Source organism: Sardina pilchardus, chromosome 15 (genome assembly GCF_963854185.1).
Source record: "Sardina pilchardus chromosome 15, fSarPil1.1, whole genome shotgun sequence".
NCBI classification, from domain to species: domain Eukaryota; kingdom Metazoa; phylum Chordata; class Actinopteri; order Clupeiformes; family Clupeidae; genus Sardina; species Sardina pilchardus.
Genome location: NC_085008.1, coordinates 19,458,821 through 19,474,306, shown reverse-complemented (window position 1 = coordinate 19,474,306; position 15,486 = coordinate 19,458,821). Strand labels below are relative to the sequence as shown.

At 42.6% G+C, this 15,486-nt stretch overlaps 2 protein-coding genes across 2 annotated transcripts; both read right to left on the bottom strand.

Moving 5' to 3' along the window:
- Positions 1 to 41: 41 nt before the first annotated feature.
- LOC134102465 (angiotensin-converting enzyme 2-like) lies at positions 42 to 7,404 on the bottom strand. The gene is made up of 18 exons (XM_062556564.1): positions 7,198 to 7,404; positions 6,857 to 7,015; positions 6,515 to 6,608; positions 6,121 to 6,264; positions 5,846 to 5,958; positions 5,448 to 5,553; positions 5,124 to 5,221; positions 4,791 to 4,963; positions 4,192 to 4,418; positions 3,726 to 3,870; positions 3,159 to 3,257; positions 2,487 to 2,609; positions 2,094 to 2,272; positions 1,562 to 1,620; positions 1,243 to 1,343; positions 986 to 1,102; positions 631 to 825; positions 42 to 339 (listed from the first exon to the last, which is right to left on the bottom strand). Exons 1-18 carry the CDS (start codon positions 7,402 to 7,404, stop codon positions 237 to 239), a joined length of 2,442 nt encoding a protein of 813 aa, XP_062412548.1. The 3' UTR covers positions 42 to 236.
- A 2,466-nt stretch (positions 7,405 to 9,870) lies between these two features.
- On the bottom strand, positions 9,871 to 14,372 carry LOC134102464 (angiotensin-converting enzyme 2-like). The gene is made up of 7 exons (XM_062556563.1): positions 14,291 to 14,372; positions 13,088 to 13,149; positions 12,776 to 12,876; positions 12,535 to 12,654; positions 11,962 to 12,162; positions 11,617 to 11,660; positions 9,871 to 9,986 (listed from the first exon to the last, which is right to left on the bottom strand). Exons 1-7 carry the CDS (start codon positions 14,370 to 14,372, stop codon positions 9,871 to 9,873), a joined length of 726 nt encoding a protein of 241 aa, XP_062412547.1.
- Positions 14,373 to 15,486: the final 1,114 nt, after the last annotated feature.

Genomic DNA, 15,486 nt, shown 5'->3' with positions numbered 1-15,486 from the left:
TTCTCAACAGTGGAGGTGTTCTGGATACAGAATTTCGAGTCAATGGACATGATAGATAGATACAGTAGTACTCGGTTTTATGATACAAGCATTTAATTAAAAATAGTATACAGCATTTAATATCAAAATATACAATTTCTTTTACATATAAACATATTCTAGATCTATATCAGTTTCATCAAAATGTTATAATGGGTTGCTGTTAAAAAAGGTTGTAGATTGATGAGCTGTTGTGTTTAAAATACTGTCTGGTGATCATGGTCTTCAAAGGCTTTATTTGTCTCTCCTTCGAGCTGGTTTCCATGGTCGCTGGATTCTTCTTCTCCTTTCTGTGATTTCCTACAAGAAGCCATTGACAAATGTGATGTTTTACATACTTTAAGGTGTGCACTACTTTTTCAGTAGATTGCCTCAGAGTTTTTCAACTTCTCCTGCAATCTCTATGTTTTCCGTTTAGAATTCTCCTGCCGTTATAGCATATAGATAAAGGCTTTTTTGTTCCTTTTAGCCTATGCACTGGGATATGATATCAAAGCGCATTGGGACATGGTAAACAATATCTAGTGTCTAAATTAAACATCTCAAAGGTTGATTTTATGACAGGGCAGAGAATTTTCTGTCAAATCTCACCTTCTCCTGTTTCGGACTCCTGAGACAATCAAGAAGGCACCCACACACACCACTAAGCCAAGGACCACCCCAAACACGATTAGCCACACCTCCACTGCAGGCTTTGTGGGAGGGGCTAATGTTGCTATGAGACCCTCAAACTCCAAGGTGTTATCATCAAGGAGGAATGCACTGTTGAGACGCCCTCTGGATAAGCTGGTTTGACAAAAACAGTCGTGAACATAAAAGTTCATTATTAATGAGGTTGGTTGTTGTTTCAAAGATTTTCAAAAGGATTGTTCAGTGTTAGAGAAACCAGTACACACAACAACTGACAAGACATGGGCAGTGGTATTGATCTGTTATCCAGCCTTACCGAATGGCTGCCTCCACTTCTGCTTTTGGAAGGGTTTTGACGGGGTTGGCTGGATCAGTCACCACAAAATAGAACGAGACCCTGGGGCTTTCTTTGTAAGTGTAGATATTCTCTGACCTTTTTGTGAGCACAGCAAAGAAAATACCCTCAATTATTTTCACATTACATTATAAACCACTAAAGTAATGATAATGTATCCATTGACCCCGTTTTGAGTAGACCGGCCTATTGTTTCTTTTCCATGAGCCAATACTCACGTGAAGTCCATCTGTTGTCCATGCTCAATTGTATAGTACTGGCGCATAGCATAAGCCATAGCAGTCTTAAACAGGTACAGTTCATTGTCATTCCAGGGATACTGAAGGGGGGAAGAGGAGACAGACACTGTTGGATTTATGCAACGGGTACCACAGCGGGAATAAGCCAACACAAAGATAGATTAGCTTGAAATAGTGATGATGTTATCCCTGAGCTTTAACAGTTGGCCACTGCATGGATGCCTTTTTTGCGCCAGACTGAGAATCTCTGTCCCTGTCAGTTACTCTGTCAGGTGGTGAGATATGGGGTTTGACTCACAGCCTGGTCTCCCAGTGCAGCTTTCAGGCTCAATCGCACTTTAAACGCGTCAGCCGAAACTGTGCGGGGAAGAGGGAGAGAGAAACACACAAGAAAATTGGGCTCAGGGTGATATTATGCTTATATTGCATCACAGCGACGACTACTTGACATGCCAAGGGTTCCAGGGGTGATGTGACAGCTATCACAGTTCTCACGGAGTGTTGAAATGATGATGACATTCTAGTGTGGTAAAACTTAAAAAACATGAAAATAATAATAAAAACTGCCATTATATAGAAGTCATAAAATGCTATGCGGTATAGTCTTATTTGAAATGGGAAATTAACTTAGCTGTCTTTAAATGTTTCAAAGTACATCTCATAATTGAGAAAATAAGTTTGACTTAATCTCACAAGCTTTAAAAAAGAACTCCTTTCAATCATAAGCCCAGCACCTGTGGTTAGTTCTCTGGTATTACAACACCTGTCTTGTGAGAAATAAGATAAGGGCACAGCACCCACAGTGTTGAGGACATTATCAGTTGCCTTACATGGGTCCTGGGCGCTCTTCCACCCCGGGTTCCTGTTGTGTTTCTGATTCTCCACCTTCAGCCAATCATAGAGGACGCTGAAGTAATCCATCAGGGGTTTGGAATCCATCTTTGTCACCCCAGCCACCTGCTCCAAAGCTCGGGTCCACGACTGTGATTTCCCCAATTCTAACATAGCCCTTTGGAACATCAAGTTACTTATTACTGACTGTGGTGTGGTCTAACGAAATGACTAAAGTACATGCATATTCTTAGGCATATGCATAAGAATTATAGACATAATACATAGTACATAATATGATATATAGGCATATGTGAAAATATATAGAATACAAATTTTAAAAATAAAAATTTATATAATGTTTTGAAATTGACTGCAAATGGGTAACTCACTTCAGCTTGTCGCCTGCAGCTGTGGAGTTTGTGATGTCACACTTAAAGAGAGGACCAGTGTGTCCAGCGGCTTCACACAGGGCTCCCTGCAGCTGGAACTGGTAGACGGTTCTTGTGAAGTACCTGAGAGTGAAAATGTATCCAGCACAGGCACAGATGCCAAATCAGTCTATGCTCAAGCGCCTGTTTAATCATCTCAGAGTTTCCTAAGTAAATACAAGATGTTCCATGGGCACTCAGCCACATCTATCTGCAATCTTGTCTGTAATGCTCATAATTGAAATGTAACTTCAATCTGTAAGCAAAGTCATCTGTTGGCAATGAAGTAGCTGATGGCGGTGGTGGAGGATTGAGAAGAGTCTTGAAAGTGGAAAAAAAGAATATTGCCGTTCTCCCTGCTGTAGTGTAACCAACTTTTTTAAAAATTGTTAACTGTTAAATTGATTATTGTTGTTTTTTGTATGCCGCTTTAGACAAAGGCGTCTGCCAAATAGCATAACCATAACATAACCATGTCTATAGAATCTATAGATAGATAGATACTGTAGGTAGATGAACAATCTGTTGCTCATAATTAGACACTGTGATAATGCTGACATAGGGTGACATTGATCCCTTGAGCTATGACTCAGCGTTGCACCTGCGGTGCACTTTGTCACGTTTGTTATTCACCTGATGAAAGAGAAATCGCTAGAAACGTGGTACAGCGCTGGCGGGTCACAGTACGTCTCGTCCCTGGGCAGAGGCTCCACCACGCCCACAAGATCTCTCCTGTGAGGCGGACAAACACGGGTCAGTTTCAGTCAAACTCCCACATGCACAATACAGCTCAGTTCTCATTAATGCTCCTATTTGCAAAACTGTGGATGTTCTGTGTGCTGTGAAGTGAAGTATGGGTGTGAGTGAATATTGAAGTATTTGAAATACTGAAGTACTTAAATATTTAAAGAAAAAGCCACTTAAAGACAGAGAAGTTTACATATATTCTTCTGTCAGTGTGTGCAGAAAAGGGCTGCAACTAATTATTATATTCCTAGACAGTTAATCTAACAATCTTGGTTAGTTAGACTTTAAATGATATATATATAAAATGAATGAATAAATAAAATCGTTTTTAATAAATTAATTGACTATGTTGCAGCCTTAGTGCAGTACACTTGTTTGATGGTACTGTATGCAGGCTAGCTGTGCTAAGTTGTGATGCAGTACACAGTAAACAGATGCTAGCTGTGTTCTCACTTCATCTCCCACCAACGCTTCATCCACTCTTCCTTAGGGATGGTGCCCTGGAACACCTGCCACCTCCACTCCTCCAGCATGTAGGTGAAGGGCATTGTAGCCACGATGGTCAGGGCCTGCTTCATCAGGAAGTTAATCTCCGTCTCTGGAGCCAAATGGTGCATCAAAGAGAGTCAGACATTTGGGGACAACATCCTCAGTTATTCCGGTAAGGTTTCAATGCCATTAGAGAACAATTTACTGCAATATTGTTTTACATTGCATTACAATACACATGAATCTCTGTAGTTATGAAGATTTAGGGGCATCTGCCTTTACAAGGGCGTTTTATGTTAAATAACTCATTAATAGCTCGTTAGATTTAAAACAGATTTTTGCTCATTACTTTAACAATATAATGTATCTCATGCCCACTTGCATTCACAGCAATATATTGTTATATAGGGCAGATGAGTTGCCTTCATACCAGCGTCATCCTTAAAGTCGGCTGGGAGCAGGCCAAGAGCCTTCAGGTGTTTGGGTGTGGCTGCCGAGAGAGACATGATCTCGCCCACGGCCTCGTGGAAGCCCTCGTTGGCTCCGTCTCTCAGTAAGTAGGGTAGATTGCGGTAGGCCATGTTGTACTGGATGTGACCTAGCTCATGGTGGACCGTGAGGAAGTCATCCATGTTGATTTTGGTGCACATTTTGATTCTGCAAAAGATTGGGTTGAACGAGGCAGAGAGTTCACACACTGCAGAGGGCTTGTCGTTAATAGATCGTCTCTTTGAGCAAAGGTATGCTGTGTGTGTGTGTGTGTGTGTGTATGTGTGTGAGGTCAATGCCAACTGGCAAAATGCCAAGGTAATCTTCGCAATCTTAACCTAAGCACTTTGAAGTAATGCACAAGTCAGTGCATTTTTTGCCAAAATGTAGCTTGCTTGTGTCCACCTTGTCCAAATCAATTAGCGTTTGTAATACACAGAGTCCACTGAACTGATGGACTACTGACTAAAGAGCTTTAATTGAACCTTTTCAGCTCTTTTGATACAGTGCAAACCTATGTACTGTAAACTCTTACTGTACCTGTAGTCCTCTCTGTTGCCCATGTCCCAGGCTGTTGGGTGGCACACAACCTGTCTACCATCGTCAGGTTTTTCGGTCATGGAGTTCGTCCAGAAATTGGGAAAGAGTTCAAACAAGTTCACAGACATAAAGAACGTCTCAGCCTCGTCGAACATCCGTCTGATTGTCCACCCCTAAACACATAATGACCCATTATTGTGACATTACGTTTAAGCAAATTGGCGCTGAGATTGGCAATGGTTTAGTGAATTTGACAGTACTGTAACATTCCTTTGAATTAATACATGTGAGGTAGAGTTTAGTTTTTAAAAAGCAACGTGTAAGATAACTTGCCTGGTTCACCATAGCGTCAGAGACATCAATATCCTGTTTGTGTGGATAAGGCACAGATAGTGGATACAAATTTGTCCAAAATCTGCCCCACATATCGCCTGTGAAAAGATCAAAAAGGCATTGCTAAAAAACTCCAGTACTGTAGGACAGCCACACCGCCTCAATAAATCATTTGAACACAGCTAACAATCTCACTTGAAGTCCCGGGAAGTGTTATATCTTGCAGAAAATTATATGTTTTTTTCTCTTTGTTGAGGTTATCTGACAGAAAATCATTTTAGTGATTTATGGTGCTGTTAAGGGGTCCCCGTGCAGTGGCCATACCCAGAAGATGAGCGGGCAGTCCCCCCTCGGGATGAATGTGCCCCGGGTAGGTTTCCTGGAGCTTCGCCCTCACATATGCATGGAGCTCCCTGTACAAGGGCATTATCTGAAATATCCAGTTCAATTAAGTGTTAATTCCATAGAGCTTCCTCTCAGGTGAACATTTCTCACACAGGACGTCTATCAGAAAGGTGTTAGAGTCTTGAGACTCATCAAAGGTGAATATAAAATAACAGTGATCGAATTTCTTTTTTTTTTTTGTAAAGAAAAGCTATATTCTGAACCGACCTTGGAGGAGGGGGAAAAGGTCTGACTCAGACATTCAGGGTACTTTTATTACATCATTTAAGGCGGATATATTCCATCCGAATGACATGGAAATGGGTAGCCTACTGTACCTCTTGATATATCACACGAGCATCCTTCATAAGGTCATCACGAGTGTAATGGTAGACCCCTTCATCCATTGTCTCGTAGTTTGATCTCCAGTAGGCGCCATAATCAGCATAACCTTTCAGTCAGGAGAGAGAAAGATAAACCCACTGGCTGTCTGCTGAAGGATTACAGAATAAATAGTCTGTGTATTCGGTACACAACACATCCTCTGTGGCAGCCTTTGTATTGGCTACCGTTCACACTCTGATTGAAGTGATCTTTCTGAATTATGTCTTACCATTAAGCTTGGCAGCTTCATTCTTCAGATCGACGTAGTCCTCGTAGAGGGGCCTCATTTTTTTACCCACCTCCGTCCGCCAGCCCTCCCACACATGCAGACGCTCGTAGTAGTCTTTACTGTTGGCCATGACGCTCTCAAGACCTGAGGCAAAATTTACAACAATATATTAATATGAGATGCATTGGTGCCCTGTCCAAAAGACATGGACATTTGTATGGCAACACATAACAGGCACTAATAGATTGATGATTAACTTGAATTGATGAGCAATAAATACAGTCTAATAGCCCGTTCTCATAAAAAAAAAGAGCATTATACAATAGCAATGGAGTCTAATTGCCAGTAAGCAGTGAAGCTGGAAGGGCTGTTTTTGAATCGTAAGCTTAGTTACCCGGTTCCAGAGTTTGGCAGTCAAATGGGTCGTCCTTCATGCACACAGTGCCTGTACTGTAGATGCTGCCCATTTCATTCATTACTTCATTCAGCTGTGAGAAAAAAGACAATAATAAGACGAATGCTGAAATGTCTCTACCCTGACATCACAGTTTTCCATTTCTCTCCACAGTTTTCCAATTCTCTGTCAAATAATGCAGACATTATTTGACATCTACTGAAATGCTTATGTTATGCCTTTACCCTGAAATCACAGTTATTCATTTCCTTCCTATACCTTTGGACATTATTTGTCCTTGTTACTGTATGTCCATGGACTTTGAACAGAAACGTGACTTACACGATCAAGCTTGTCTTGAGGCAAAACACCAGATCCCTTGTCCTGCAGTGCTATTAGCTGCAGCTTCGTCATAGGGTCCTCTATTTGATCTATGGGGAACTTGAGAGAGTCCTCGGAAGCTTTGGTGTAGTATGCACTCCATATTGCCCCCAGTTCAGACTGTTGAGGAATTGAATTGATTAAGTTAGACATATTTTATTTGACTAGCGCACTTTTGAGAAGTGCTCATTGTCCCCCCCGCAGGAGCCTCACAAAGGGGAGCAATATGAGAGAGTTATGTGATGGCGTGCCACCTATGTTCAATAATTCACATCTCTGTCGTTTCACGAGAAGGGACTCACCACTTTGTCAGCATTTTCATCAGATATGTTGGTGTTGTAAGCGAAGGAGGCCCGGGTGTAATCGTACACGAGCACCGTGGCGTTGTCGTCCACCCACTGGAGGAACTGCCTCGCCTCGTCCTCCAGCGTGGACTGGGCCACCGCCGTGTGGCCCACCGCCACCGCCGCCACCACCGCCGTCCAAGCCAAGAGCAACTTCCCAGACATCCGCTCAGCACATCCACACACTTCACAAATGAGGGATGATCGGCTCGGCGCAGGGCTTTATCAATATCTGCTCTCTTGCCCTCTGAACGGGACCATAAGCCCATTATCTCGTTTGGTCGTTTGGTCAGAGGCTGATTGGTGAAGGCCACGACCGGGCAGCACAAACAAACGCCACAGAGGACTGATTTACATACAGATACCTTTCATTTTTATGCCCACTGTCAAAGCTCTGCACAATAACCAATACATAGACAAGTCCTTAATGTACATGAAGTCATGTGTGTAATAATTCTGGGTGTGTAATGGGCTGTAGAGAATCAGTCTGGCTGAATTCCAACTCTTGTTAATTATGTTTTCAGTAGATAAAACGCAGAGAGGACTATTATTGCCATCAAAGATAGATACCGGTGCTTATAATGGAGAAATCAAGCACAGCCGAGTGACTCTGAAAGCTACTGGCATGATAATCTGCACAGTCCTAGGATACATATTGGGGCTGCTGAGTAGCTTTAGCTACCCTATATTTTTAATTAACACAAAGATTTTTCCCTGTAAACATCAGCCTAAAGGTTAGTAATTGGTTAGAGCCTTATGGCCCGTGGCCAAGCAACTACATATGTCTGGTTGGCCACTGGGGATAATACTAATACAAATACGATACAATACAAATGTTATTTGATGATGACAGTTGGCTGCTCCTTTATTGCGTTTGTAATTTAGGCTTTAGACTTTTAATTTCTGCGTCCAATTAGTTGTACTATTTACATCAAGTATTGAATGTATTTTCCTTTCATTACTACAGCCTTGCGTTGGCAAATGTGTTTGTGAAACACTTCGAAAACCCTTGACATGTAGTGCCCAGACTGGTAGGGTTGTTGAGAAGACACAGAAGGGCTTAGGGCGCTCAGGAGTCTATAGATTTGTACTCAGGTGCTCTTCTGCTACGGGTGAGGTGAGAATCCAAAAGCAAAAGGAGTTTGCAGAGGCACTCCGAGATTTTAGAAAATATAAAAAGCCTTTAATAGTACATGGCAAACACTGGGTTTTTAAAAAGCACATGCATGGGCATATAGGCTACGTGTTACAGCCATATTGGCTTTCATCATGCCCTGATGAATGCCAATATGGCTGCAACGTATTGCCTCTGCAAACTCATTTTGCTTATGGTTGTGTACTGGTTTGCCCTCCCTAAAGAGATGTCTCTCATATTCGTGACAGACTGACTCAGATGTGTCTGTGTCTCTTAAAGAAGATGACTCGGTCCTCTGCAAGCCCAGATGGCTGATCACATGCTGGATGGATGAGTATTGTGTGGTTTGGCTATTTTTCTAGAATCTTTGCAATCCCAACTCGGGCTTGAATTGCTTTTTCACTGTGTCTGATAGAAATGTCATTCAAAGACCATCCAAATCTTACGGAGACTGCCTGAAAACCGCAGAGAAATTTAGTGTCATTTTAAAGCCATGTTTCTGCATTAGGGCCAGAGACAGAAGGGTAAAAGGGTGATATTGAAATGGGTCCTTCACCTAGGGTGACCAGAATCACATTATTTAATATTTTAATTCATTAACAGAAAAATGACTTCTGAAATTTCAGATGGGGTGAGACCAGACCTTGGACAAGAATGCCGAGTGAATGCTGAGTAAGAGAGATCAGCCAGAGAAACGGAGCCAGCAGCAGACTCCATTTGGCTCGGCCTCACCTTCAGGTTCCACTCTCAGCGGTCTATTCTAATAACACAATCAAGGACAGTATGCCACGGAAGGGCCTTTCACATATTTTCTACTGAGTTTTAGCTGGCAAGTGAAGTGTCACATCGTAATGGGAAGGCTTTTGCCACTCTCGCACTGGAGTGTCGCATTCACTATTCATCTGTTGCCTTTGATGATGAGCACCATTATATGTTCCCGTACGGTATGCATTATGCAATTTCCATATACTGTAATTACTATTTTAAACTTGGCAGCAGGCATATGTCATTCGGCTGCAGAGAAAATTGAAAATGCCAGTGTCTGTGGTTAGGCTGCTCCACAGACGACTGGTATGTTTCTTTTTAAAAAAAAAAAAAAAAAAAAAAAGATCTCTCTGGAAATCATTAAGAGACAGGAGGTGTTCTCTCACTGTCCTGAACACAAATCGTGACTGGCCCAAGGCTGCAGCTGGCATTTAATTGCGCTTTGCATCGTAAGGAGCTTGAGAGAGAGAAAAAAAAGAAGTGGGATTTGTTTTTTTTTTTTTTTTTTTTTTTCTTTTCATTAAGAGCTATACTACCGGTGTACTGAAATGACTATTTCAGTCTGAAGAAACATCCCTCTGGCCACAAACAAACAATGCTCAAACTAACAGCACGTATGGGGGCCACAGGAAAAAAAAACGTGTAATAACTAATGTTTGACTACTGAATCGACTGACTTGGTGGTTTGGATGTGAACTCCTTCACGCTGCGTTTGTTTATCCATAGGAAGGTTAGATAACAGATATGAGAACGCCCAGGACAGCCATGAGCTCCTGCGGCGGGGAGCGGCTCAATCTCTGCCTTTCATCTCGCATCTGATAAGAGTACTGCAGCACTTTGCCCTGTCCTGAGGGAGAGAAAAGGTGTGTGCGAGTCGGGGAGGTGTATTTATAACTCCGCTGGAGGCTCAGGCCTCACTCTGCCCCCTCACCCAACCCAACCCACCTCCCCTTATGCCCCCCCCCCCTTTAAATAGCGAATAGGAGGATGATGCTTATACGTTATGATATGTGACAAATATCCAGAAGTATCTTGTCGCTAATCTGAGTCGTAAAGGTCACAAAGGTTTTTCTTTTTTTTTTTTTTCTTACGGCGCAATGACTTTGAAAAAGACTAAACTGTCACTTTAATGTTGTGAGGACAGAGTCTCGTTAAAAAAGATTGTATCGTGGTTCAGAGGGAATGGTGAATCGCCATGACCAGTAGATGGCATTGGAGATTTGCCCACTTCACTGTGACATTTACAGACCTGTGAAATGACCAGAACATAAACATCACTGTAAAGACATATGTTTAGTCGTAGACCTGCATGGTATTGACCAGAACTGCCGATGGCAGGTAGTAGCTTGCTCTGCCTCACTTTATCTTGCCATCTCTTTTAATTAGGGGACTTTGACAGATCGGGTCAGGCTCTAATCCACAAGAGGTTGAACACTCACATGGGCCTATTAAAACTTAACTGCTGCCACATTAGATGGCCAGGAAGGTCAAGGTTTGGGTTACACTCAGGGCAGGATGTTCCGTTCTTCCTTGTGCTAGTGGTTAGTGGTCTACACTCTTAGGAAAAAGAGTGCTCTATAGAACCAAAAATGGTTCTATTTCATGTCTCATCTATGGCACCCCTAAATGGTTCTTTAAACCATTTTGAAGGGTCCATCAAAGGAACCCCTAAGGGTTCTTTAAAGCCTGTATAGTTCTATATACCACCACAAGAACCCTTTTTTAAGAGTGTATCATGATGTACAGATGTCTCAGTGTCACATGCAAGTATATATACCTGGGTAACAACGCGCTATGGCGCACCAACACAGGGGTATGGATGGACCATGGCGTACAGGACAAGCTGTATTTGGACCATTTGGCAAACTGCCAGTATTTATAATTTATCAGACACCTTTGTCCAATTTGCCTGTGACTCACCCTACCAGTAGAGCTGCCAAAACAACTATATCACTGACAAATATAACAGGCTACAGTTCTATCTTACGGTCTCATGATATGGGTGCACCATGTACACAAAACCATCAGGAAATAAGCAGCACTGAAGCAATTGTAAGGACATGGGATATTTTCACTTTAATGTGAATCTTAAATTAATGTAAGTAAATACATGGTGGCTACAAAAGAATTATCACTCCATTTGACAAATATTTGAAAACAGCTATGCTGACATTTTATGAAATTATAATGCACAAAACTAAATAATGTGAACACGCTGAATTATAAATTCAACCTACTGGGGTTGAAAACATAGAAAACTTCCAAAAAGCTTATTAAAATACTTGTCCTGGTATTTTGCTATTCTACTGTATTTCACTATTCACAAAATAACACATTTCTTTCACAGTTTTGGAATACTTTGGTTCATCTGTGTTTTATAACTCATTATAATGAGGTTTTTCTCAAAACCTTTCAGAGTTGTGTCCTTCGGTCTTCATCTTCCAAAAACCCTGAATTTGTCACTCCCTCAAGTTCACTTTCTTCACTAGGTTTCCTTTCATCATCGTCCATTTTTGATTTACTGTCAAGACAAAACCACATAGATATTACTATTCCCAAATGACTGAAACTGAACATTGTTTCATGTTATTTCAATGAATCAATCCCGTAATCGAATCTAATCTAACACTGGATATGGCCCTATGATATAATTGCTTGCTGAGTGTATGTCCATAAATCAATCAGAGGCTTACAAAATAGCACTGCATCATTTCAAAAACACTGCACATTCACAAAGTTCCTGAACGACTGAGATTGTCTTCCGATTAGACATGAAGGTTATCTCCCGTTCTCATTCAAAGTCTACTATGATATCCTCTCACCTATTCTTCCTCCTGTTCCGGAACCCACTGACGATGAGGAAGACTCCCACCAACACCACGAAGCCGATGACCACTCCGAAGACGATCAGCCACACCTCCACAGCAGGCTCCACCGGAGGTGCCAGCGTGGCCAGGAGGCCTACGAACTCCAGCGTGTCATCGCTGAGCATCATGACACTATTGATACGGCCCCTTGACAGCCTGCCTCCAGGGGCCATGAACACACACACACACACACACACACACATAGACACACACACACACACACACACACACACACACACACAGACACAGACACAGACACAGACACACACACACACACACACACACACACACACACACACACACACACACACACACACACAGACGCACACACACACACACACACATGAGTGAGAAGAAGCACTGCAAGGCATTAGCCAAGTGCCACGAACCCAGATGTCCATTTTAGATGAGCGTGGGCCGATGATTTATTCACACGGACTATGCGTGTGGGTCCCTCACACTTAAGGGAATGGAACAGCTGGGGGAGATGGGGATGGTTGAGGAGTGGGGGGGGAGGCATAGACTCACCGAATGGCCGCCTCCACCTCTGCTTTGGAGATGATAGTGGTCGGCACGGCATCCGGCAAAGTGACAAGGAAATGGAACGAGATCCTCTGAGTCACATTGTCTGTCTGTATGTGTTCCCACCTTGAGGAACACAGATTTTGGGAAGACAAAATAGAACCCATTTGAGCTTCCCAAACCGCCATTTTCTGAACAACACCGGAGAGTAACTTATGATTTAGCTTTGACATCCCTAATGACTTACGTGAAGTTGACCTGTTGTCCTTTGTCTGCCCAGTAGTACTGGCGCATGGTGTAAGCCATGGCAGCCTTAAACAGGTACAATTCATTCTCGTTCCAGGCATACTGAAAGCAAAAGGGAGTGCCAAGTTGGATTTGTGCAAAAGACATAAATATAAATCCAGTGCGAGCTAATCCGGGCCCGACTGTAACAGATGGAAATAGAAGCTATTACTGTAAACTAGCACTGGAACACAGCAAGGCTTTTTGCCAAGGCTGAGCATCTTTGTCCCTGTCAGTTACTCTGTCAGGTGGTGAGATATGGGGTTTGACTCACAGCCTCGTCTCCCAGTGCAGCTTTCAGACTGAGTCGCACTTTAAACGCCTGTGGATGTGATTCTGTGGATGGGGAAACACACACACACACACACACACACACACACACACACACACACACACACACAGACACACAGACACACACACAGAGAGAGAGAGGAGAGGATATTGAGCTCAGGCAAGGCTGATGGACTAGAGATTCCCACGAGACTCCAGGAGCCCGACAAGGAGAATTGCCTTATTCAAATACAAGGCACTTGACAACATTTTTCTTCTCCCTCAAAAGTGCATCCGCTTTTCACTCCGCATTAGCGCTGGATTTCACGTGTGCATCTTCCCTCGTTATGGCATCCTGATCAGCATTTAATGACCCGCGCTACAGCTAGGACTGTGGGGAAGGGATGAGGCACTGATCCGATGCCTATTCGCCGGATCACCGAACGGACCCCAGCCTGTTCCCAAAGTGGGGCAGACGGTATTATCAATTATGAGTCACATAGTCACTCCTGGCTCAAGTATGAAATGCTAAATTCTGGATTTGACCTTGCCTGGAGCCAGAACTGGTCATCCTGGCAGGATGGCACTTCTGGCAGAGACACACAGATCAGGCCACACACAAAGAGAGACACATAAAGCGGGACTGCGAGCTGCTGATGAGCTAGACAAAGGCAGCGGGCAACTAATTAGGGAGTCTAAAATAAAGCTTTGATGAGCTGATTGGAAGCCACAGCAGATTTAACCAGGCAATTAGGATGGGAGATTGTCTCTTCTTGTCCCCAAAAGATGGTGATAACTATAATAAACCGACGCCGTGGGCCTCATCACCTTATACAAACTCAGTTTTTTCTCTCTCTGTGATTAATGCAGCATGTCATGAACAATGTTGGGTGGAGTTATATTATACCTCTCTAGCTATATTTCATCTTAAATAAGATAACATCATTCATGATATGATTGATATGTCAGTATTCTTATTGAGACACATACAAATAGAATCATTCAGCTGAAAATAGTACTGTACAGTAATTTCCCAACTATTAGCGCCAGCTTATGCATTGATTTTGCCAAATTTCTTCAGCTATGAGGTTGATACACAGAGGCAGTAACTGTGTTATGCCATTAATATGGTTTTGCTGCTTTTAACTTTTATGAAATACTGTCCTGCAAGACCAGAAAAAAATTACTGTAGGCATGTTATTCTCACCAGAAATCCGCCATCTCCCTTCCTCGATGGCCTGGGTGCATATTCCAGCCAGCCCCACAATCAGCAGCAGCTTCATCCACATCCTTCTGTCACATCCAAACACAAACGACTGATACGAGACTCTTTGTCTTGAGCTTTATCTCGCTCGGCATTGTCTTACCCTTTGACCGCTCACAGAACCCACAGGTAGGGGCTTGTCACAGGGCTCTTATCTGAAAATCAGATATGTTTCCCATTGTTCAATATCTGGTTGTAATATTTAACCCCTCATGGTAAATCCCTCATGTGTCAAGTGCAAGCATCATGTGCTAACACTCTACCCCAATCACTCACACACACCATGTGCTGTAGAATATGGGAGCTGAAACTTTGCAACTGCCATGAAATAAAATGTGCAATAAAAAAATGCTATTTTTTTTTTATTATTTTTTGCTTTGTTTAAAGGTGTTATTCTTTTTTTTCTAGTGATGTGCTCAGCACGTCTTTAGGGGTGTTTTGTAATTACCGTTAGCCACGGATGTACAGTGCTTTATGCCAGTCAGACAGACACACTGTAGGTTTTCAGCTCCTCTTCTTAGTCCCTTTGCTCCTTTGAGAAATGGGGTCTTGTTAATTATGTGCCATCCCTAATCTAGCTAAGTCTGCTGCAGGGACTGACCTCTTTGCATTTAAGGTGGTTTGCCATTTTGACTACCCTGCTGCAGCACACAGTATTATTAACAGCATCATTAAGCTGTTTATGTCCATTCGTATATTCACTGGCAATTCAACTGAATTTGGAGCCAAAAGAACGAGAGAAAGAAAGAGAAAGCTGTTAGTAAGGATAAAGAGGTTTTCCTCCCATATTGTTTTATATGTGAATGTATTCTTCATTTTTTTTTCTCTTTACCATTTTAGTGATTAAAACGAGACCATGATGGATGTTCGTGTCCCACACCAAAGTCTTTGCTCTCATTGGCCTTTTCATCTCAAAAAAACAATGCAGAACTTCGCCCTGCTTGTTGTGAAGCATTATGCGTTTCCGTGTGTGTGTGTGTGTGTGTGTGTGTGTGTGTGTGTGTGTGTGTGTGTGTGAGTGTGTGTGTGTGTGTGTGTGTGTGTGAGAGAGAGAGAGAGAGAGAGAGAGAGAGAGAGAGAGAATGCACGTGCGCATGTGTGTTTGTGTGTGTGGCTCTGTGTTTTTGTACTCATGCATC

Excerpts from the sequence above, each read along its gene's own strand:
- LOC134102465 (XM_062556564.1), bottom strand. The coding sequence starts at position 7,404 with ATGTCTGGGAAGTTGCTCTTGGCTTGGACGGCGGTGGTGGCGGCGGTG. Across the intron at positions 4,964-5,123 it reads CTGACGCTATGGTGAACCAG|GGGTGGACAATCAGACGGAT; the intron begins GCAAGTTATCTT and ends TTATGTGTTTAG. Across the intron at positions 2,273-2,486 it reads GCTGCAGGCGACAAGCTGAA|GGCTATGTTAGAATTGGGGA; the intron begins GTGAGTTACCCA and ends GATGTTCCAAAG.
- LOC134102464 (XM_062556563.1), bottom strand. The coding sequence starts at position 14,372 with ATGTGGATGAAGCTGCTGCTGATTGTGGGGCTGGCTGGAATATGCACC. Across the intron at positions 12,163-12,534 it reads GAGGTGGAGGCGGCCATTCG|GCTGTCAAGGGGCCGTATCA; the intron begins GTGAGTCTATGC and ends CCCTGGAGGCAG. Across the intron at positions 11,661-11,961 it reads CGGAACAGGAGGAAGAATAG|TAAATCAAAAATGGACGATG; the intron begins GTGAGAGGATAT and ends TTGTCTTGACAG.